This window comes from Cygnus atratus, chromosome 17, assembly GCF_013377495.2.
Source record: "Cygnus atratus isolate AKBS03 ecotype Queensland, Australia chromosome 17, CAtr_DNAZoo_HiC_assembly, whole genome shotgun sequence".
In the NCBI taxonomy this organism is placed as follows: domain Eukaryota; kingdom Metazoa; phylum Chordata; class Aves; order Anseriformes; family Anatidae; genus Cygnus; species Cygnus atratus.
The window spans coordinates 13,195,380-13,216,789 of NC_066378.1; the positions used below are offsets into that span (position 1 = coordinate 13,195,380).

The window sequence follows — 21,410 nt, forward strand, 5'->3', positions numbered from 1 at the left end:
ATAAAGTCTTGTCCCCAAACTCTGCGCCTGTGCCCATGCGGTGTCTGTCCTGCCACAGCTCCGGCTGCCGTCCCCTCTGGAAGGAACCCAACGCCTTCCGCAGGCTCCCAAATCTCCGCGGGTGATATTTCAGCACGGTTTCACCCACAGCTGGGGGAGGGAGCAGCTGCTCGCCTGCAGCCCACGGCTCCAGCACCACCGGGGCAGGGCGGGCAGTGTGTGCTGAGGGGGAGCAGAGGCTGGGTCTGGTTCTCCTCACTGCACAACCCGACGTGGTTTTGTCATGGGGGGGTTCTGGGTGATGATGTTCTGGATGATCCCACTTGCTGGGTGTTCCCTGCTGTCCTGGGAGGGCACAGCATCATTACAGCTCTCTCCACGCACCATCACACCATACATCCAGGCAAACCCAAGCACTGCTCACACCAGTGATTTCCTCTCACCAAAATACACTTTATTGTGGATGCTGTTCAGTGCTGTTTTCCCCACAATAAGCAAATCTTCGCCATGGAGAGGACCAGGGAGAGGGGCAAAGGGACCCCCGGTGTGAGCTGGAGAGAGGTGATCCCGCAGAGCCAACCCCAGCGCTGGCCATGTGCACGGTCTAGTCCTTCTCCTCACCATGTGTAATGACATGGACGAGGTTTTTGTAATCGAGGTTGCCAGAGACATCTGGAGGGAAGGCAGCGAACATCTGGTCAACCTGCCAGGAAAGAGACGGTGGAGAGGCAGCACAGGAGGGGGTTGTGGCTGGGGCCAGGAGGAAAGCTGGGGCTGATGGTTTGCACAAGTGTGGCTTCAGCGCCGGTCCCCATCCCACAGCTGTGCTGACCAAGGAAATGAGAGGGGCAAAGAAACCCCAGCTCTCTCGTGCCCTGCTGTGGGGTGAGAGGTGGCCAGTGGGGTTCTGGCAGGACGTCATTGCTTGCTTTAGTGGGATTTCGTGGAAACTCGACTTTGCCTGCCCTGCCCTTCAGCTGTGTACCTCTCACATGGGAAACGGATGCGTGAGCAGATCCTGAACTGGGCAGTGGGACCCAGCAGGGAGAGGGAAGAGGACCCAGTACCAACCCACCTCACTTCAACCCCTGGGCACAAGCAGGGACTTTTTGGTGCATGGGGCTGGCGGAGGGGTGGCAGGGGCACATACCTCTTCCTGGGAAAACCTCTCACCCTGCGTCATCAGCATTTCTTTGATGCTGCAAACAAGAGAGTGCAGTGAGCACGGGGCAGGTCTTGGTGCGAGCCGTCCGCCCCCCCCGAGCACCCCTGCACTCACTAGGCGGATTTCAGCCCTTTGCCCTCCGGATCAAACACCTTGAATGCATTCAGGATCGTCTCCTCCGGGTCAGCACCTGAGGGTGACACGGCCGTGACCACTGGAAGCAGTGGAAGAAGCAGCCAGGTGGAGCCTCCTGCTTCCCATAGCCCCCCTGTGGAAACACTGTGGGATTTGGGAAATGGGGGGCTCTGCTGGAAAGCTGACGTCCTCCCCCCCAGCCCTCTTGTGTTGGCCAGGATCCCCTGACATGGGGAGGAGCAGACAGACGCGTGGTCATGGTGTGCCCACCAAGCAGGCTGTGTCGCCTCCGCCCCGGCATCCGGCACATATCTAATCTTTTGGGTGTATTTATAGAGCTCCAGGAGGAGGCCCTTGGGGCCGCAGAGCCTCCAGGAGATCTGGGGGAAGGCTGCATGCCTCAGCTGCCGTAAGTGATAGGGGCTGCAGCCGGGCAGGGCGGGCAGGTCACAGTCATGCTGTACCCAGTGTCCTTCCCCGCGTGGCTGTTGGTGCCACCTTTGGTGCTAGCAGGCTCAGAGGCACTGCAGGATCTGTCCCCTCTTTCCATGGGGACAAGAACATCACAGCTGCTTGCTTGTTGTAAACGCCTGGGGAAATTAAGGCACGGAGACCTGCTCCTGCCCTCCTGCAGGTGGGGGGAGAGTTGGGGGGAGGCCAGAAGTGCCTTTGCTCTGATCCCCTCTGTCCCATTCCCAGGCTCTGCACCAATATTGAGATCAGCCCCACCTGCCTTTCTTTGGCTGCTCCCACCTGAGACCTCCGAGGAGCCTCTGTGACCCCACAGGGTGATGGAGGCCCCAGGAGCTGGGTGGCCTCCCCAGGTGGGACAGGACGTTGGTGGCGGTGTGAGCCCACCCCCCCAGCTCCCTGGGCACGCTCTCACCCTTGAGTTTCTCCCCAAACATGGTGAGGAACACGGTGAAGTTGATGGGGCCGGGCGCCTCCTTTATCATCTCGTCAATCTCCTCGTTTTTCACATTCAGGCGCCCTAGGGGAGAGCGGTGCTGGGTGAGCGGCACGTCCGGCTGCGAGCGTGCAGACCTCTGCTCCGCTCTGCGCATCGGGGGCTGAAGGACACCCACAGGAGCCTTTTCCTGGGGGAAAAAACGGGGCATTCCCCTGCCCCACTGCCCCACGGATCAGTCTGAGTCCTCATCAGATGTTTTTGGCCAAAGCCACCAGTTCTCCTGGCCCTGGTGACCCTGTCACTGGTGTCATGATCAGGCCAGTGGGAGCTGTACCCAGACAGCTACGTTTGTCAGGAATGAAGGGGACTGAAAGCCTACATCCTTTTACCTGAGTTCAGGTGATCTTTGGGATTCCCCAGACCCATCGCTGGCCTCAGTGGTGAGAGAGCCAAGCTTGCGACTTCACAGCTCCCCACAGGTCCTGCAAATCCCCCCCGTGCCCATAAACCCAGGGATGCTGCTGGATGGCAACATCCAGGTGCTTCTTAGCAGTGGGGAACAAAGGGAGCATTTGGCTCGGGATAATCCAGGAGCGGGTTCTCTCTAGTACCTATGGGATTAAACACCAGCTGCTCTGTGAGCCGCTCTCATTCACCACACGTATGACCACGCTGTCTGACAGAAGTTTGGGGTCAGGTTTTCAGCAAAGCAGACACGAGATCCAGTTAACCACTGGAGCCTAAATGGGGGCTCCTGGCTGGTTTCTCATCTAGCGGGTCTAATGCTGTCAGAGGTGCTGGGGAGGGGATGTTCCTAAAAGGGGCTCACCGAGCGCAGCAAACGTATCTCTCAGATCCGCCTTGTCGATGAAGCCGTCCCGGTTTTGGTCCATGATGGTGAACGCCTGGGAGTAGACGAGGAGGGCAGGGAGCACAGGCAGAGGGAGAGCCGTCAGCCTTGTCAAAGGCGCTAGTGCCCTCCTCCTGCTCCTCCTCCTCCTTCTCCTCCTCCTCCTCCCATCGAGCTGGGTAGGAGCAGGACGCCTTGAGCCCTGCACAGGATGGGGCTCGGGGGGTCATCACCTGGCGAGGGAACAATCCTGTCCCCTGCACCCTAGGGTGATGCCTCCCCACAGCAGCCCAACCCTGATGCCACGCACACCCTACACTTTGGCCACAACCCTCTCACCCCAGGATGAGACCAAGCAGGGAGGAGAGCCTGAGCCACCAGCCTGGGACCGGTTATCCCCGTCCCGGGGTGCTGCACGTACCCGAGTGCCAGCTGGGCAGGGGTAGGTCTCGAAGAGCTCCGGTGGGAGCTAGCTGGAACGATGTCCCCCAGACCCCCTGGATGCCTCCGGCTTCTCTGCGGGGCACGGGCTCCCAGGAAGCTCTGAGACAATCCCACGTTTAACGGTGTCGCTGAGTTGTTCTCTCACTTTTAGAAAACAACCTAAAAACAGGCACGCTGCCTCTCATTGCAAACCAGCTGTCACCGAGCTGGAACCACGCAGGAAGGAGCTGAAGGTCACATCGCATCGAGGCCCCTCGGTCATTTCCACCAAATCCACCTACCTCTTTGAATTCCTGGATCTGGGCCTGCTCGAACATGGAGAAGACGTTGGAATTAGCACCTTCGATCCTCTTCTTGGCTTTCTTGGGTGCCTGCAGGGTTCAAGTATGTCTCACGAACTCGCTGCCTTTTTATGGTGTGGAATAAAAGCCTGAATCTACCCTGTGCTTAGTCACAAGTCCTTCCTGGTAGCTCCGGGCTTTAGTCCCTGGGTGCTCGGTGGTTTCCCCCCGTGCTGCTCAGGAGCTGGGAGCACCTGCAGTTCTCTGAGATGCTGCGGAGCTGTAAGAGTCCTGCTTCAAGTACAACTCCCTCTTTGCTCTGCTGATGAATTTTGCTGAATAGGTCAGAGCAAAGAGGAGCTGGGAAGTCGCTTTCCCAGGAAAGGCAGCAGTGGGTGAACTGGCCGGGATCTGCCCAGGTGCAGGGTCAGGAGCATGCGGTAATTTTTAGGTGTCTCCTGACCGCTCTGGGCCTCTCACTAAGAACAAAGCACTTATTAACACATTTGCTTATTAAAAAACCCGCCTCCTCCCGCACAGGGGTTTGAGACAACCAGAAATGCCTTGGCTGGTCCTTTAGGGAGATGAGGACAGAGTTGCTCCCTGCCCGACCCTGCTGGCCTGCCGAGCATCCCCTCCCTTTGGTCACGCACACCCCTGCGGCTTCCCCCGTCCAAAACGAGATTCTGCCAAGAGGGAACGGAGCGGGAGGGATTCGGGGGGCAGAACTGCCCTTCCCCTTGCTGCGCAGAGGAAGGGAAAGAGAAAAGCTGGTGGTTGCACCCCCAAAGTCCCAGCTAGAAAGCTCTGCTGCCTGCAGCTGATGTGGGAAGCACCTCTCTGCCCTCTCCTCTCCCCGCTGATCCCTGCAGGATGCCCCCCTGCTCATCCCCTCGGCGGGGCAGGAGGGATCCTTGGGTCCCCGCCGCCTCCACCGCTCCCTGCCCCTTGGAGCCATCCCGGTGCAGAGCCAACACCACAGCTTCTGCCCCTGCCCGCCGCAGCTCGGAGCTCACCATGGCTTCGCTCGGGCGCTGGTGGTGCCGCAGGAGGAACCTCAGAGGCAGTCCCTCCTCTCCCCTGGGCCGAAACAATAAATACGGCTCACTCCAGGCTAAAAATAGCCCCCTGCCCACTTTTGGCTGTAATAGGTAAACCAGCCGCCCCCAACCCTCTTGTCTCTGACTTTCTCTCTGCCTCCCTCTCTAATCTGGAATAACAGCTTGTTGTCACTGCCTGGAGTGACATGCGAGACACGGAGGCTCTCAAGGTTAGCGGGGTGCCGGGAGGCCCCGCAGCTCCCACGCGGGGATGCTGACCCGCTGGCGCTCACACGGGGACCGGACCCACCTGTGTTTGTCACTCGGGGAGGGCAGGGGCTCTGCTTTTCCCCTCTGCTGGGCTTTTTGGGGGGATTTGGCCCAGGGAACGAGGCTCAGCGCTGTGCTCCCACGCCCTGCTTGCATGCCTTCCCTCTGATGGACATTTTCTTTGGGGTGGAAAGCTGTTGAGGTCCCCATGCTGCTCACAACGGAGGGACCACCTTGGCTACAGCCCCCCCATGCCCAGGGGATGTGGATATTTCTGCCAGAAATGGAGCTTTCGTGCCTCGTTAATGCATCTGCATGGCAAAACCGGGTCCTGCTCGGCAGCTAGAGAAGGAGCAGCGGGGCCCGATCATTTGTGGTGCCCAAAGAGCCAGAAGCAGCAAGAACAGCTGCCCGGCCACCCAGTGTCTCCGGCTGGAGGGGACCATCCCTGCCACCCTGCCACCTTGTCACCTTGTCACCCTGTGACCCTGCCACCCTGCCAGCTGAGACGCAGCACCCATCCCAAAGGGTCAGGATGAGGCCGGCGGAGGATGCTGAGCTCCCACAGAGCCAGGCAGGAGGAGCGCAGGGCTCCCGGCTGTCCCCCCCCCCCCCCCCCCCACCAGGGCACCTGTCCCTCGCTGAAGCCAAACACTTGCTCAGCCCTGACCCCACAACCCATTAACTTTTCCCGTCCCAGCCGCTGGTGGCTCGGGGCCTTGCCTTTTCCTTCGGTATTTTTAGGCATGCTGAGGCTGGTGGGAGGGCTGGGGCACGGCTGGGAACAAAAGGGACTGTGAAAGCGGATCCCAGATCTGCGGGCTCTGCCCAGACGCTGCCCGTGTTCCCCAGAGGGCGTGAATGCCGCCGCTGATCCCTGGCACTCGCCCCTCCGATCCGCTCCAGCAGCAATCGTCTGGCCTGGATGAGGCTTCAGCTGAGGCTGAGATGGATTTCAGGGCGGGTTTTTGGGGTCTGTGTGAACCAAAAGGCAAGGGAAAGAGCGGAGAGGGGCAGAGCTGGGTGAGGAGCAGCCCAGGGCATGCAGGCATGGTGGGGACGAGCGGGATCAATCACGGCACGGGCGCTCCCTCCCCTGCCAACTTGAGCTGAATCCATCGGCCAGCCGAGCCCAATTACCTTAATTTGTGGCATTAAGGAAAAATCCATAAGCATCAGGGAAGTGATGCGCAGTGTTTTAACGGGACCGGTTGCCCGCGGAGCCTCCAGCGCCTCTTGGGTGCTGCCCATCCCTGTCTCTGCAACCCTTCTGGGGCATCCCTGGTCAGCCCCAGAGCCATGGAGAGTCCCCAAAATATATTTGGGGTGTGTGGGGGAAGCACATTTTGTGCCTGCCCAGCCTGAAAGAGGCCAGACCCCATCGGGACAGATGGGGGACATGCTGCTGGGGGTCCAGAGGGTGGCGGGGGGCTTTGAAGGGACACTGCAGGCACAGGGGCTGAGCGCAGCACAGAAACCCTGGCTGGGGATGGGGTGCAGATGGCTGGGCACGCTTCTGCCGTGATTTGTAAGACGGTGCATCTGCTCCGCTGCTCACTTCTCGCTGCCAGACGTCGTCCTGTGCTGCATGGGCCACATCCTGCCCCGCCAGCGGGGAGCAGGGTCCTGCCTGGGGAAGGAGCCAGCTCCAGGCACCTCTGTTCCTTCCCCTGCTGTGGGTATTGGGGGACTTACCAGGAAAAACAGAGTCCTTTAAATATATGTGTATATGCATTTATACATATAGCGCTCTGTTGTGAACAAAAGAGCTATGGGAAAGTGGTTGCAGCCTGTGAATGGGTGTCGGGGAATAATGCACCTATCTGTGCCATGGCAAAATCAAGCATCGTCCCTGCTTATCTGCAAAGGAGCCTGTGTTTTACATGAAAAAGCCTTGCTAATTAATAGGACAGCCCCTCTTGAGCTCGATAAAAAATGGAGTCAAAAGGATTTGATTAACCCCCTGCTCCTCGCACGGCGCGAGCTCTGCCTGAGTGAGATGCATGCCTGCGCCCCAGCCAAGTCCTGCCCGTGGCCGATAACGGGGAGCCCCCGGTCCTGGGGACCCCAGACACTGGGGGAGCCGATTTAGGGTGTGCCCAGAGGGTGAGGGCACCCTGAAGCCAGCCCATGCCCCGCCGTCGCGGTTCCCTTGTGGATATCTTTTGCTCCAACCACTATTTTGTTCCTGCAATCGGATAGATTTGACTAACCTAATACATATGTATACACACCGGTACATTCCCATTCAAACCAATGTAAATTACCTCTGACCAATACATTTTCCTGGGAAATCAATGCATTTTAACACTGGATAATATTTATGAAATTGAATTTTTCATTGAAGCTAATGCAATTCTCTCCTATTTTATGCATTTTTATTAAACTAATGCATTTTAAATTAAACTGTTGTATATTAACTACAATGGCTGTTGGTACTTACAGTAAAATAATATATGCTCGCCGAAATCAATACATATTCCAAACCTAGGATTTTCCAGTTAACAAGGCTATATCAAACATAACAAATGCTTGTAGCTACTTAATTTGATGCGTATATACACCGCCCGGTATATTTGTTTATTGGTAATGATTATTTTTAAAGGGAGAAAGCTTATTAAGGGTAGAAAGATGGATTTTTGTGCAGCTCAGTGCTTCAGCATGAGGCTGTTGGTGGTGGCCACCGCTTGCCTGGTGCTGGCCACCAAAGGGGACAGGGAGGGTGGCCTGTGTGTCCTGGTGCTGGCTGGTGACAGAGCCCAGCTGCTGTGCCACTGAGCGTCCCCATGCCCTTGGCTACCCCCCCATGTCCTTTGGAGCAGGGCCAAGCAGCCAGAGGTGACGGGGCCAAGGGCGGACGCGGCTGCTGGCCCTCCCTGGGGACTCGCCCCGCTCCGAGCGCAGGATGAGGCCCCAGGAGGAGGCAGCCGTCCCGGCCCCCCGAGCCGTGGCACCGGCAGGGGAAAGCCATAAATAGCAGCACTATACGCCGCGCGCACGCCGAATGGCGCCATGGTCGAGATAATTTCGGGCGAAGCAATAAAAGAGGAAAATTAATTAAAGAGCATGTGCTAATTGTAGCGGGGATGCGCCTGGAAATAAGGAGCCTTGGCAGAAAGGCGGCCGGCCCCGCTGCGGCAGAGGGGTCCGGGCACACTCTCCCCGGTGGCACCGGGGGCTGAGGCCGGGCACAGCTCGGTGCATGCCACGCGGTGTCCCCCCCGTGTCCCTGGGTGCTCCCCGGTGTCCCCCCCATGTCCCCTTCCCCGTGCCCCCCCATGTCCCCAGCGGTGTCACACCCTCACCCCTTCTCTAGGTCTCTTCTCAGCCCCGCGCTGTGCAGCCGTGTCCCCCCCCGTTGTCCCCTGTGTCCCCCCGTGTGTCCCCCCTGTGTCCGTGTCCCCCACCCGCGTCCCGGTCTCCCTGCCCGCGCTGCGGGGCGCGGTGGCCGCCAGGTGTCGCCGGTGTAACGGGAGCGGGGCGGGCGCTGCGCGGGGCCGGGGGCTGCAGGGGGAGGGCGGGGAGGGGACGGGGAGAGGGCAGGGACGGGGGAGGGAGGGAGAGGGACGGGGAGAGGGAGAGGAGGAGAGGGGCAGGGAGAGGGGCAGGGGCGGGGGGAGGAAGGGAGAGGGGCAGGGAGAGAGGAAGAGGAGGAGAGGGGATGGGAGAGGGATGGGGGAGGAAGGGAGAGGAGCGGGGATGGGGGGAGGAGGGGAGAGGGACAGGGAGAGGAGGAGAGGGGCAGGGAGAGGGTGAGGAGGAAGGGAGAGGGGCAGGGACGGGGGGAGGAAGGGAGAGGGTAGGGAGAGGATGAGGAGGAGAAGGGCAGGGAGAGGGGCAGGGAGAGGGACAGGGACGGGGGAGGAAGGGAGAGGGGCAGGGAGAGGATGAGGAGGAGGGGGTAAGAAGAGGGGCAGGGAGGGGCTGAGGAGGGGTGTAGGGGAGAAAGGGGGTGGGAAGGAGAGGGGCAGGCTGCGGGGAGAGGGCAGCTGGCTACGAAGCGGAGGGAATCACCTCCAGCAGCGGGCCGCCACGCCATCAAACAACAGCTTAAATCAGTTGATGTGACCCTGGTGGCACTGGTGGCCCTGGTTTGGCTCGGTGCGGGTCCCCGCGTCCCCCTGCCCACCCTGGGGACGAAGCACCCACCGCGGGGGGAGGCTGGCGTGTGGCACACGCTGCCCTCGTCGCCTGATGGGGCCAGATCACTGCACAAAGACTTGTCGGGGGGATCACAAATGACAGGAAGGCGAGAATAAATTAACGCCTGAAATGGGAGCGTGCTGAAATCCAACATTTTCTTTTTTTCTTTTTTTTTTTTTTTATTTTTAAGTATGCAGAAAATCTCCTGCCATATTTTAATTAAAAGCCTTTCAGAAGAGGAGGCGAGGGGCTGCCATTTACATCGGGCTATTGTCAGGCGCACAAAGCGAGCCGTTCTGGAGACAAACTGATTTATTAACCTGCGCCCTGCGGCGCTGCCCGGGCCGGGGGGGACAGGCGAGGCACGGGGTGGCAGGGCCGCGTCCCCTCACTGTCCCCGGGGTGCCCAAGGTGGCTGGGGACACGCTGCTGGCCTCGGGGCACAGCCCCTCTCCTCTTCCTCGCGGCTCCCAGCGAGTTATGAATGATTTGGCCGAACAGAAACATTCCTCCGAAGCCCACAATTGAGTTTGCTCGCCGAAGACGCCGCACTGGTTTTTACTCCTGATTGATGAGTGGGCTCCTCTGTGCCCTTGGCAGGAGAGTGGTGGGCACAGATCAGCTCTGTGGGTACAGGGGAGGGTCTCCTCGCCCAGCACCCATCTCTGCCGGTGTCCAGCAGTGGATAACCAAAGCCTGTGAGCAGACCGAGCCATCCCCAGCCACCTTCACAGAGAGGATGCCACGAGGCATTGGTAAAGCAGGAGCCAGCTCTCACCCCAGCAAGAGAGTTTGGGGTCCCCCCAGGGTCCACGGAGCCACCCTGCAAACAACCAAACCCCGGTGCACAGCCCTGAGGGAGGGATGGAGAGGAAAACTGGGCCTCGACCTGTGTGCACCCAAAAAGGGGTCATGAGGGGCACCCTGCGCTGGGCCCTGGGCGCCTCCATTCGTTGTGGTGTTGGTGTCAGCGGGGTTATGGTTTCAGCGCAGAGTTTGCCCTCCTGGCCAGGGGCTCGCTGGTCCCCTCGTGGCCCGGCACCAGGGGCTGGTGGCAGCCCCTTCCAGGCAGCCCCGGTGAGGGGCCGGCGGTGCTCGTGGGCACCGCCAGGCTCTCCTTAACGCCAACTGCCTCGGCTCCTGCAAATCGTTTTTATTTTTCTGAACTTGGATTTTCTCTTCACTCGTTCTTCTGCCCCGGGCGTTTTGCGATCGTGGGATTGCAGGCGGCTCTGAGCTTCTCCGAGCACGAAGGAGGAGAAGGACGAGACCATTTCCTCGCCGCTTACGCTGCAGGATGGTGCCAAGGTCACGCTGGGCGTCTGTCTTCTCCTCTTGGACACCGCTCCTGGCTCAGGGAGACACGGGGGAGCGAGAAAAAAGGGAGTGGGCCTGACTTGTGCCTGCAGGGCAGGGCACGGGCTACGGGCTGGCCCTATGGCACCTCCTGAGCTGTTGTTGGTGCTCGGGCTCTCGCTGCCAGCTCCTCAGCAGGAATTTATTGAAAGGCCCCGCTTGCCTGGCCAGCGATGGAGCATCCCCTCCGCTCCCCAAAGCTCAGCCAGCAGCGCCGTGACCCCCAGCACCCCCCGGCCCCGCTTCACCCCACGGCGCCCGGTTCCCCCTTGGGCGTGCGGGAAACAGACATGAAACCGGTGTGAGCCATGTGAAGCTCCTCGTGGGTTTGGTGGGAGCAGAGCAGGATTTATACACAAATTTTCCACCGGCTCCAGCACCAAAACCACACGCCGCCCACGGGCAGCAGCCGGGGGGGGGGGGGGGGGGGGGGCGCGCCTTGAGGGCGGGCGGGGATTTTCTCCCCCCCCCCCCAGGGGCCAGCTCGGGACCGACACCGCCAAACTTTCCTCCGGGGCCCTGCGGCTTCCCCGGGGGGCAGCAGCGGGGCCTCCCCCCCCCTTGCCCCGTGAGGAGCGGGGCCGGGCCGGGCCGAGGCGATGTCAGCGGCCGCAGCCGGTGCAGGCGGGCTCGGGGCCCCGGCGCTGTGCCCCAAGATGGCCGCCGAGGTGGGAGCGCGGTGCCGGTGCCGGCCGCGGTTTGATGTCCGCCGGCTCCAGGTTGGTGGCGGCGGCGGCGGCCCCCGAGCGCCTCAGCCCCGGCGTGCGGCGGCGGGAGGGGGGGGGGTTGAGGGGAGGGGGGGGGGGGGGGCGGGCGGGCGGCCTCCCCCAGCCCTCCCCCGCTGCTCTGCCGTCCCCTCCCTCCGCCCGCCCTTCCCCATCGATAGGTATCAGGAATTGATCCCCGCCGTCTCCGCCGCCGTCTCCGTCTCCGCTCTTTGTTCGGTGCCGCCGGGAGCACGGAGCAGCAGCAGCAGCAGCGGGCGGCATGGAGCCGCCCGGCCCCCGCCCCGCCGCCAAGGTGACAGCCGGCACCGGGGGAGGTGGGGGGGGGACGGCCCCGCGCCCCGCCCCGGCGGGACGGCGGCGGCCCCGGGGCGGGCGGCAAGTTGGGCGGGCGGCGGCTGAACTTCGGGGAGAGACGGGGAGAGAACGGGGGGGGGGGGGCGGGCGGACACCGGCGGGGAGACCCCCCCGCCACCCCCACCCCGGCAGCCCCGCCGCCAAGTTTCGCCCCCCCCCCCGGCCCGGCCCGGCCGGGCGGAGTCGCAGGTGCCCGGTGGAGCGGCCGCGGCCCCCGCTCCGGGCCGGGAAAGGGGGGGGGGTTGGGGGGGGGGGGGGCTCGGTTCGCGATCGTAGCACCGGGGAGAGAGGAGGAGGAGGAGGAGGAGGAGGAAGAGGAGGAGGAGGAGGAGACGTGCCCGGGGCCGGCCGGAGCCCCCCCTGCGCTCCTATTGTTATTCGGGGCTGGAGGAGGCAGCTTGCAGATTTGCCGGCGCCGGTGTGGTCGGGGCGGGGGGGGTGGGGGGGGGGTGTTTACCGGGACCGGTGTCAGGCTCCGAGGTGCCGGGTAGGGATGCGACTGCCGGCGAGGCGGACTCGGGATGGACGCAGCTGTCTGGGCGCCGCCGGAGAGCTCCTTTGTGGTTCCGTGCAGGTCACGGATGCTGTATCCAGCTGTAGTGCCGGCGGGCTGTGAAATTAACGGTAAGTCCTTTGTTAACGGGCGGGAGGGCTGGGTGACCGCGGAGGGACGCGGGGATGCTTGCAGCCGGCCACCTCGGTGGGGCACCTCGGTGGCGGGGAGCCCGGCAGTTAACACAATAGCGCTGCGAACGTGCCACCGAAGGGGACGAAACCGAACCTGGATCCGCTGCGAGAGCCGAAATGCTCCTTTACGCGGTTATTGAAAGGGTTTTGTCCCCGTAGGGTGTCACGGAGTTTAAAAACGCAGCACGCTTCACGGAGGGGGGTGGTGGGTGTAAAGAAATCTAAATGCGATTTACGGGGGCTCCGGTGCCGTATCAACAGTGCCAGCATTTAATGCGTTTTGGCTTTTAAGCAGCTTACGGGCTGCGTCTGTGATAGCCGACCCTAAAAGTAATGCAGGTAGCACGGAGAGCCGGCTCGCCGCGACTGCTCGCGTATGGCATTGTGGTGGGAAAGGGATTAGGGCTGTAAGCGCTCCGGCTACGAAAGCATTCCTCGGTACATCACGCCGATGAGTTTTTCCCCGGGTGGGTGCAGAACCTGGAATTCAAGGCAAATATTGGCAGCCACTTTTCCATGGGGTCGACGGAGCGGGGCGGGCGGCGGGGGCAACTTTGCGTGGCGGGGAGCTGGGGAGGTGGGCGCTGAGCGGGGACGGCAGCGGTGCTGGCGGGGGACCTGTGTCCAGGCAGCGGTGCTGCCGCCTCCCCGGGCTCCCGGTGGGAAAGGTGACCTTGTGCCAGCTCGGCCTGATGCCCTCTATTTAAAAGGAAAAAAAAAAAAAGAAGTGAAACAATCCATTTATTCTTCTGCGAGCTTTTCTTTTTTTTTTTTTTTTTTTCTTTCTCCTTTTTTCTTTCTCTTTAATGTGTGTGTCTAAGCAGCTCTGCTGGCCTAGGGCTTGCTGGGAATGGCAGAGTTTGAGCAGCCCTGATGAATGGTGGGCATATGTAAAACATGTAGATAATGTGCTCCTCGGTAGCACTTTGATCGAAACGGCATCGAGCCTTTTTACAGCAAATAGTCTCGGAAATGAGAAGAGATAAAATTCTATCAAAGATAATACCAGACATATTTCACTGGGTTATGAGATTGTTTTATTGTGTACATTGCTAATGCAGTATTTTTTTACAGCTTTCTTGTGTGTAATAGTCATAACAGGCTTCATACCTTGTGTTTTTTTCCCGTGCTTTAATTTGCTCTTGTTTTATTATGTTCGGTTTAGCGCTGTACAGATTACACGCGCCGCATTCCGGATGCTGCTTTAATCTAACCCACTCCGTGTTAAAACAGCAAAAAAAAAAAAAGGGAAGAGTTGTGAGCTGCTGATTTGGGATAATAAATACAACGGCAAGTGAGGGGAGAGAGACCTATTATAGCCATCTTTTATAAATGTCTCCACATCTCATTATGCAGATTAGCTCTGGCTACATGGCTCCGGCGTTGGCTTCGTCAAAGAAAACGCTGCTCGCTTTATTCCCTGCAATGCACCCGCTCGCTGCGTGCCTGCGCCGCGCGGAGGAGCAGACTTGGCGGGGACTTGGGCAGAAACTTCGGCGCTGCCCCTGCCGGATCGCGGCGCGCCGGCAGCCTCGCGTGCGCTGCGGTGGCTGGCGTCTTCTCCAAGTTTAGGGGGAGGAAAGAAAAAAAAAAAAGATGTGGATGTGATTAAAATATTATAACCTTATGATATTCTGAAGTGCATAAATTTTACATATCAGCTACAGAGGGAGTTTAGACATCCATTAAATGATATGACAGCTTGACTTATCTAAATGTGCTATCATTTAACAATGTGTCAAAATTCTTCTTTATATAGATGACAGCAGTAAATAAGCTATCAGTCCTCTTGGCTGAAGCTTAATTCCCGAAGCTTGGACTGATAAACTTGGCGGCGCTGCTTTGGGCTCTGAGCAGGGGAGCTTCACCTCCTCACGCCCCCGGGCCTGCGTGGTTTTGGGGCTATAAAGGAGAGAGCTGTGGGATCTCCCGGGTTCCTCCAGCATCTCCAGAGCCCTGCCCGCAGCCTCAGGCTCTCCGTGCTGCTGAACCAGCTTCTGTTGTGCTCATAGCCCATCGGAGGCCCAGGTCAAAATTCACCTGGGGTATGGCACATTGGTGCTGGTGGGTCTAACCCAGCAATGGGCACCAGTTCCTCGTGGCATGGAGGTAAATCTGTGCTCACCCCACTTGGCAGAGGTGTCCTCTGCAGCGAGAAGCGGGCGATGAAGGGTGGGCAGGTGCCGGGGGTCACCGTGCCCAAGGGGGGAGGGGGGAGCCGGGGCACGGAGAGCCCGGGGACGGTGCTGGAGGCCAGGGAAGCCCCCGCTGTGGCTCTTCCCCACCACGCTGTGGTTGCGGTGGGTCTGTCGGGTGCTCAGCTGTGTTGTCAAGGGATGATAAGCTCCTCGGTGGGAAAGGGGATGATGCTTCCCATCCCTCGTAAGCGTCGGCGTTCCTTCCCACACGGAGATCTCAGGGTTTTGCTGGGTGGGTGAATCCTGTGCCCGTGCGGGGCTGGCTCGGGGCGCTGCTGGGTGGTTGACACATTTGGGGCTTCCTGGTGGCTCCAGCTTCTCCCCGTGCACCAGGCAGGTGGGACGTGGGCTGGAGAATGACGGTGTTTGGAAAATTAATGCAAATTTAGCAGCAGTGGAAATAACGAAGCCTGGTTCTCTGCAGGCGTCCGTCTTGTGCCTGGGTTCCCTGGTGCCCGATAGCCGTGCGCTCCCCTGGAAACCTTCCCGGTGCCCAGGGCAGTGGTAGCGGTGCTCTCCCGTGGGGGTTCTCTGCTGTCTCTGCTGTGCCCTGCAGCTCATCTTTTGGCAGGGACACTGTTGGCATTTCTCTCTTTCACCCAGAAGCCCTGTTTCCTTGTAGCTCAAGGTGTACAGCAGCCACTGTCCCTATGGTGTGGCACCGTGGACGTCCAGCCGGACATCACAGCCACCCGTGGGCAGCTGATGCTCCTGTCTGCCCCTCTGAAGCCTTGGTGGCCTCACACCACTTCTGGCCCCACTTGCCGCTGGCCCTCGGCCTCGCCACGGGCAGAAAATCAGAGCCCGGAGTTCCTGAGGTGTAACGTGTTTTTTTTTTTTTTTTTTTTTTTTTACCTTGTGGCTGAATAATTGAGACGCTGCCAGACGAGAAGAGAACTGCAGAAAATGAGAGTTTATCTTTAGCTCTGCGGCTCTCACTTTAGAAACCGGTGACCCCAATTCCAGCCCGAAGAGTGACTTCTTCCCTAATTAATAAATCCATTAATTAATTGTGTGTGTGCCGCAGCCCATTAGAGATATGTGCGCTGGCCTCCTGATCCAGTTTAGTGGATTGTCTCCGTGGCCTTGGGGGGGGGGTGGAGATTGTGACCACGAGGCGAATAGGGGACATGGATTAAAATATAATTTGTTCCCATGGGATTGCAGAGAAGGGTCGCAGCCCTACTGGTCACCCGGACTGGTGGCCGTGGGGCTGGACTGGGAGCACTGGGCACCCGGCCGGGGCGAGCGGCGCGGGCTGGAGGGGCTCTCAGAGCCTGGCGCGTCGCGGCAGGGCGGTTGCGTGCAGGTGGAGCTGAATGCTAAAACGTTTGGCGATCCGAATTATTATTTATGACCAGATTAAGCAAACAGCACACTCCCAGCCTGCGAGTCCTTTAGGAGGTACTTGCTTAACTAGATAACCTCAGCGGAGCATGGAGAACTAGCTATTCATCTCCCTCCATATGTTGGCACAGTAGCGGCTCCCTCCAGTTAATTTTTCTTGCTGTCTGCAGAGACTCCACATAAAAATGCAGGCATAATTGTGTGCTCCGGTCCCCGAGCTGCTGTTTTCTCCGCTGAACGTCAAGTTACCGGTTGGCAAACGAAACGCCGTCTCTGAATGCACAAGTCCTGGCTTGGCTCGGCGGTGAGATTGTGGCTCTGGGGCTGGTGTGCCCCTCAGTTTTCCCCTCCTTCTGGTTTTGCCACCCGGGGGAGAGCAGGGGGTGTGGGATCCTGGGGGCAGCCCCATATCCCGTGGGCATCGTGCAGTTATGTTGCTGTACGGCCAAGTCCCCGGTCCTGAATTTCAGGGAATTTCCCTGGGAATTGCCGCTCCAACTCGACAAAGGGAAGTTGGGGGCTGAAGCATCCCGGGGCTAAGCCTTACTCTGAGCTAAATCAATTTAGGGTTCAAACGCGGTGTTCCTCAAGGTGCAGAGCGATCAGCGGCACGGCTGATGGCCGGGAAGGCTCCCTCTGGGATGGTAACAGGCACGTCGAGGGCATCCATTTCCCCAGAAAGGCTCCGGGAAGTTTCTCAGAACATTTTGTACCATCCTGCTCCTATTATAGGAAGATGTAATTCCCCAACTTGGGAGATAATAAGCAGGTATTGACTTCTGCTGGGGTCATTATCAAGATTTATTCAGTCAATATGGCTTCTCCGGTCAATAAATCTTGAGGTTGATAAAGGAGGAATATATACTTGCAGACTTTATTAAAAAGTTTTCCCCTTCCGTAACACTTTCTGGTGCGTGTTGCGTTAGCATCCATGATGGAGAGTTCTCTAATTACCTGGTTTTGTGGCTCATGCTTTCCTGCAGTTTTCGGCACATCTTGCAGCGGCAGCAAAACCTGGGTGGGAGGAACAAACCCTGCCAGCATCAGCACCGTGCTCCATCACTGCCTTGTGCCTTTGTGCCTCAGTTTCCCCACTGACAGGCATGGAGGATTCCTGCAAGCCAGGGTTTTGGGGTGAGAAGCCCCAGGAAGGTGTATGCAGCCGGGCAGGAGGCTGTGCAGGCACGGTGGAAATGGGGAATTTCTTCTCAGTCGAGCTTCCCGGTCCCACGCACGCAGGCGCTGGCGCATATGCACATACCGAGGCCTTGTTCCAGAGTGGTTTCAGTGCTTTTTAATATGGCCTTGCTGTGTAATTATTTTTTTGACTAGTTTGGTGTAACATTTAATGATTTCCCCAAAGCTGCAACAGGACCCCGGAGCATTGATTTAGCTGCAGTTTAAGTGACTTGCTGCTAATGCGCGGCTGTTTTAATATTAATTGCTCGGTGTGTGCGTGCTAGCTAGTTCTTCTGCAACACGGATTTCTAAAAAAGTAAATAACCAATTTGAACCCCGTGTAAATATTACTCTAGTGGGAACTGCGCCGTGCGTCAGCCGCTCTGAGCATGCTACGGTTGCCTTTGGTAACGCTCCTGCAGTTTTACACTGAAGTCAGGACCTCGGGCTCCCTTTGTTTTCCTCCGTCAGGATAACATCATAAAGTATTACCTGGTGCTGGCAGCGGGTCTCGTAATGTGCAGCGTAAGCACGGCTGCTCGTCTTCGTGGGATCTGGGGAGCCACCCAGCTGCTGCATTATTGCTGAGGACATTCGGTCTTTATTCATCGTCGTGGTCTTTATTAACGGTCTTTATTAATAATCGTGCCCCTCTGGCGGGGCAGACGGCGTTCAGCCACGGCTCCCGGAGCATTTTGCAAACATTGCTTCATCGCCGGAGCTGGGTAATGATTACCCAGCTCTTCCCCCATCTTCTCAGCAAGGGATGGAGGGACACGGGTTGGAGGAGCAGCGTTGCCAAAATCCCCCCGTGGGACACGTTGGCTTTCCCCACCATGCCTTTGGGGCCGGGGCTGGGAGCGATGCTCCTGGGGACCACCTGCCCTGCAGCCCCGCGAGCCTCCTGCCTCGTTGTCCCCGGCACTTTGGGTTTGCCAAAACACCGTTTTTTGGCCCCAAAAGCAGCAATTGGTGCGGCCGTCCGGGGGACATGTCTTTGCCCATGCAGTTCCCCGCCGCGTGAGCACGGCGCGCGCCGTGGAGGCAGCGGAGCCGGGGCCGCCGCGCCGCTCCTTCAAATAAAAGCAGCTAATTAACATTATTCTTTAATTATTGCCTTTATCAACAAGGGGTCTGGTTTATACCAGCAGGGTAGTCGCTTTGCCTTCCACTACCCAAGTGAATGCTTCAGTTCCTGTTGCTTTTGAAATGAATTTGATGTCATCTGCCCATTGTCACTTAATGGGGACACTTGGGTAATGATTGCGCGCTCCAGCCCTGTTAGCAGCACTGCGAGCGTGTAATTTAGCCCCTTAGGCAGCAGTACTTTTGAAATCTCTGGATAGTTTTGAACTCTCTGTTCTTAATTAAATATGCAATTTTTCACGGTAACCAGGTTAATTCTTTTGTGTTGTGTTGTAATACTGTTAGGAATTTTTCATAGTTCTTATTAAACATTATTCAGGCATTGTGAATTCCATAATTAAAAAAAATGAAAAGAACAAAGCTTGATTCACTTCTTTCTTTTCCCTGGTTAATTTATCAAATGAATTTTGCAAATTTTTCTTTTCGTCCCCAGACAGTGTGCCAAGTGTTTTAAAGGGGAAGGATTTAATTGCTCTGTAGGGATTGGTTGGTTATGAAGGATTTGGCTGTTTGATTAGTAAACCCTACTGGGAATGGTTTAATGCTCCATGATCTTAAAAATTGTCTGATTGTTAGGCTCTCCAAGGATGTTTTCTCTTTTCGTTATGTACGGCAACAGCTTCGCACAAGTGTGATTATTAGGTAGCGAGGAGGGAGCCGAGGGGCCGATCCCGCCTGCCCTGGCAGCAGCGATTGTGGGCGAGCCTTCCTCCCCAGCGGCGATGATGATGGAGCAGAGGACCTGTGGTTTTTCGCACACATCGCTGCAGTGCCCGCGCTGGAGGGCGGCTGTGAAGCTGAGCAGAAGCCCCCGGCCACATCCTGCCCTGGGCTTTTCCCCCAGGCCCTGCTTCCCGACAAGATGCGGAATATCGGGGGGGTCTCATCAGGGACCCCCCAGCCACGTTTCAATGGAGGTAACCCCATAGCCAGGGGCTGCAGAGCTGCAGAATCAGATTCGGAGCATCCCTCGGAGAGATGCAATGCTTGGTGATGTCAAGCCAGAAGGCTTTAACCAGGAAGGCTTTAAAAAAAACAACACACAAAACAGCACGAAAATGCTTGTGTTTTTGCTGGCAGCGCTGGTACCCACTTGCTGCTGCTGCTCTATGGGTTGGTTTTAGAGCGCTGCTGGACTTGCATGGGAAAAAAAAGTCAATACCTGGTGTTTCTCCCGCCCTGTTGAGAGCCGTGGTGCATCTGAGCTTCTGGACGGAGCCGGTCCTTTCCCTGAGCTCTTTCATTGCACCAGGACTGAAATGCCCGCATCCAGCAGGTCGCAGGAGAAAGCCCCACGTCTCGTGGCTCTGCTGCTGTAGGCAGAATTGCATCCCCGAGGTTTTAGGTGGGGAGAGAGGGGCTCGGCAGGCACTGTTGGAGCCCAGATCAGGGAAGCACAGGACCCTGTTGTCCCTCATTTACCCAGGGGGCTACCGAGGGCTTTTCCATGGGGCTGGAGGGGTTTCGATGCTCGCCGCGAGATGGCAGCCAGACGGGATCGATAGCGGCATCTCTGAGGGGGCTCCCCGGGGGTCGTTTTGGCTCTAAGGGGAGGTCAGAGAGTCGTTGAACTTATAAATATATTAGTATTTAAGGGAAGAGTCACCGGCTTCCAGCTCGGTTTATGCGGCGCCAACTTTTTCCCATTCTGGTCGAAGCCTCCTACGCCGGGTGAATGACGCAGCCGCCTGGCACCGGGGTTGGGACCTCGGCGGGCTGGCGATGGAAAATAAAAAATGTGCAGCGGTGCCGAGGGCAGGGGCTTTGCCCTGGAGAGCATCCCGAGCTGGAGGCATGCAGGCGGCGGTGCCCGGGGCAAGGCATGGCGGCGGAGAAGCATCACCGCCCCGGAGAGCAACATCTCAGAGCAGGGATGCGAAGCATTTGGTCTTCATCTCTCGTTTCTTCAGATTTTGCTCCAAAGCAAAGACTTGTGCCAAGACCTGGCTGCGTGGCACGTCCGTGGGACTTTTGGGCTCCCAGCCCTGCAGCACTGCTGCACGAGGCTCTTCCAGCGCTGCGGCCGCTCCCTCCGGTGCCGTGCGGACCCGTAAAGTCGTTTTATATGGGGAAAAAAAAATTAAAAAAAAAAGAAAAGAAGTAGACATTTGAAAGGCGAAGCTGAGCAGACGCCGGTAATGTATTCACAGGCATGACACAGAATGGCAGCGTGTCATGAACCGCGTCCCCGGGGACCCGTGGGGCTGTGATATTGGCTTTAACCCACAAAGGCTCCAGTCAGTGCGTAAATTCATCAGGCTTACGGGATTGCTCTTGGACTATACTGAATAATTTACGGTTCCAGAGCCCAGCCAGGTTCAGGTCATTGGGGTTCATGGGTTAATAACAGGTTTGGTTTTTGTTGTCAGCAGCTGCCTTGATAACATATGAAAGAATCCTATTCTGTTGATTAGATTTTGAAATGGATCAATTTTTAATCAGCAGAACATCTGACTCACTCAATAAGGGTAGCATTGTGGAGACAGGGCGGAGGTGCTCTTTATTTACAGGACTGTTTGCTCGCACTCGTACACAGCTTGGCGCGGTGCTGCCTCCCCCCCCCCCCCCCCCTCCCCCGCCCCCTGTCCCCAAAAGAAGTCACCTGCATTGCCCACCATACAAGCTTCTGCTGCCAGCCAGCTCCCAAATCCGTGGTGCTCCTCAGGAGAGGAGAGGGCTTGCCAACAGCTTGGTTTAGCTCTGTTATCGATGGAAAAACACTTCCCAGCGAGCAGATTTTGCCTACCATAGGAGGGCCCCCGCAGGGACTGTGCCACTCCTTGGGGACGTCCCCAAGGGCTCAGGGGTCTCTGCCATTCGAGGAGCAGCAACAAGCCCCAGCCAGAAGGTCTCCAGCCCACACCCTGGGTGCAAGAAGCCTTCAAAGGGAGTCACTCGGTTGATTTCATCACTGCCCTTAATTCTACAAGAGCAGAATTCCCACTCAAAGTTAAATTCGGGGTAGAGATGCTATCTTTACCCTTTTTTTTTTGAGTGCTTGAGGTGCAAAAGGCACCCCAAGCTCGGTGTGCTGCGTTGTATCATAACGCTCACGTGCGTTTCCTTTTGTACAAGCATGCATAAAATACATTTTCTCCTAATTTGAAGCTGGTGTGTCAAAATTTTGGCCCGGAGGGAGCATTAACAACAAGCATAATGGGCCTGCCAGAAAATTAA

The 21,410-nt window shown here is 57.9% G+C and overlaps 1 protein-coding gene across 1 annotated transcript; it reads right to left on the minus strand.

The window, feature by feature from the left end:
* Positions 1-604: 604 nt before the first annotated feature.
* On the minus strand, positions 605-3,869 carry MYL2 (myosin light chain 2). Its single transcript, XM_035565653.2, has 6 exons — positions 3,786-3,869; positions 3,040-3,115; positions 2,187-2,291; positions 1,280-1,355; positions 1,151-1,199; positions 605-703 (listed from the first exon to the last, which is right to left on the minus strand). Exons 1-6 carry the CDS (start codon positions 3,819-3,821, stop codon positions 605-607), a joined length of 441 nt encoding a protein of 146 aa, XP_035421546.1. The 5' UTR covers positions 3,822-3,869.
* Positions 3,870-21,410: the final 17,541 nt, after the last annotated feature.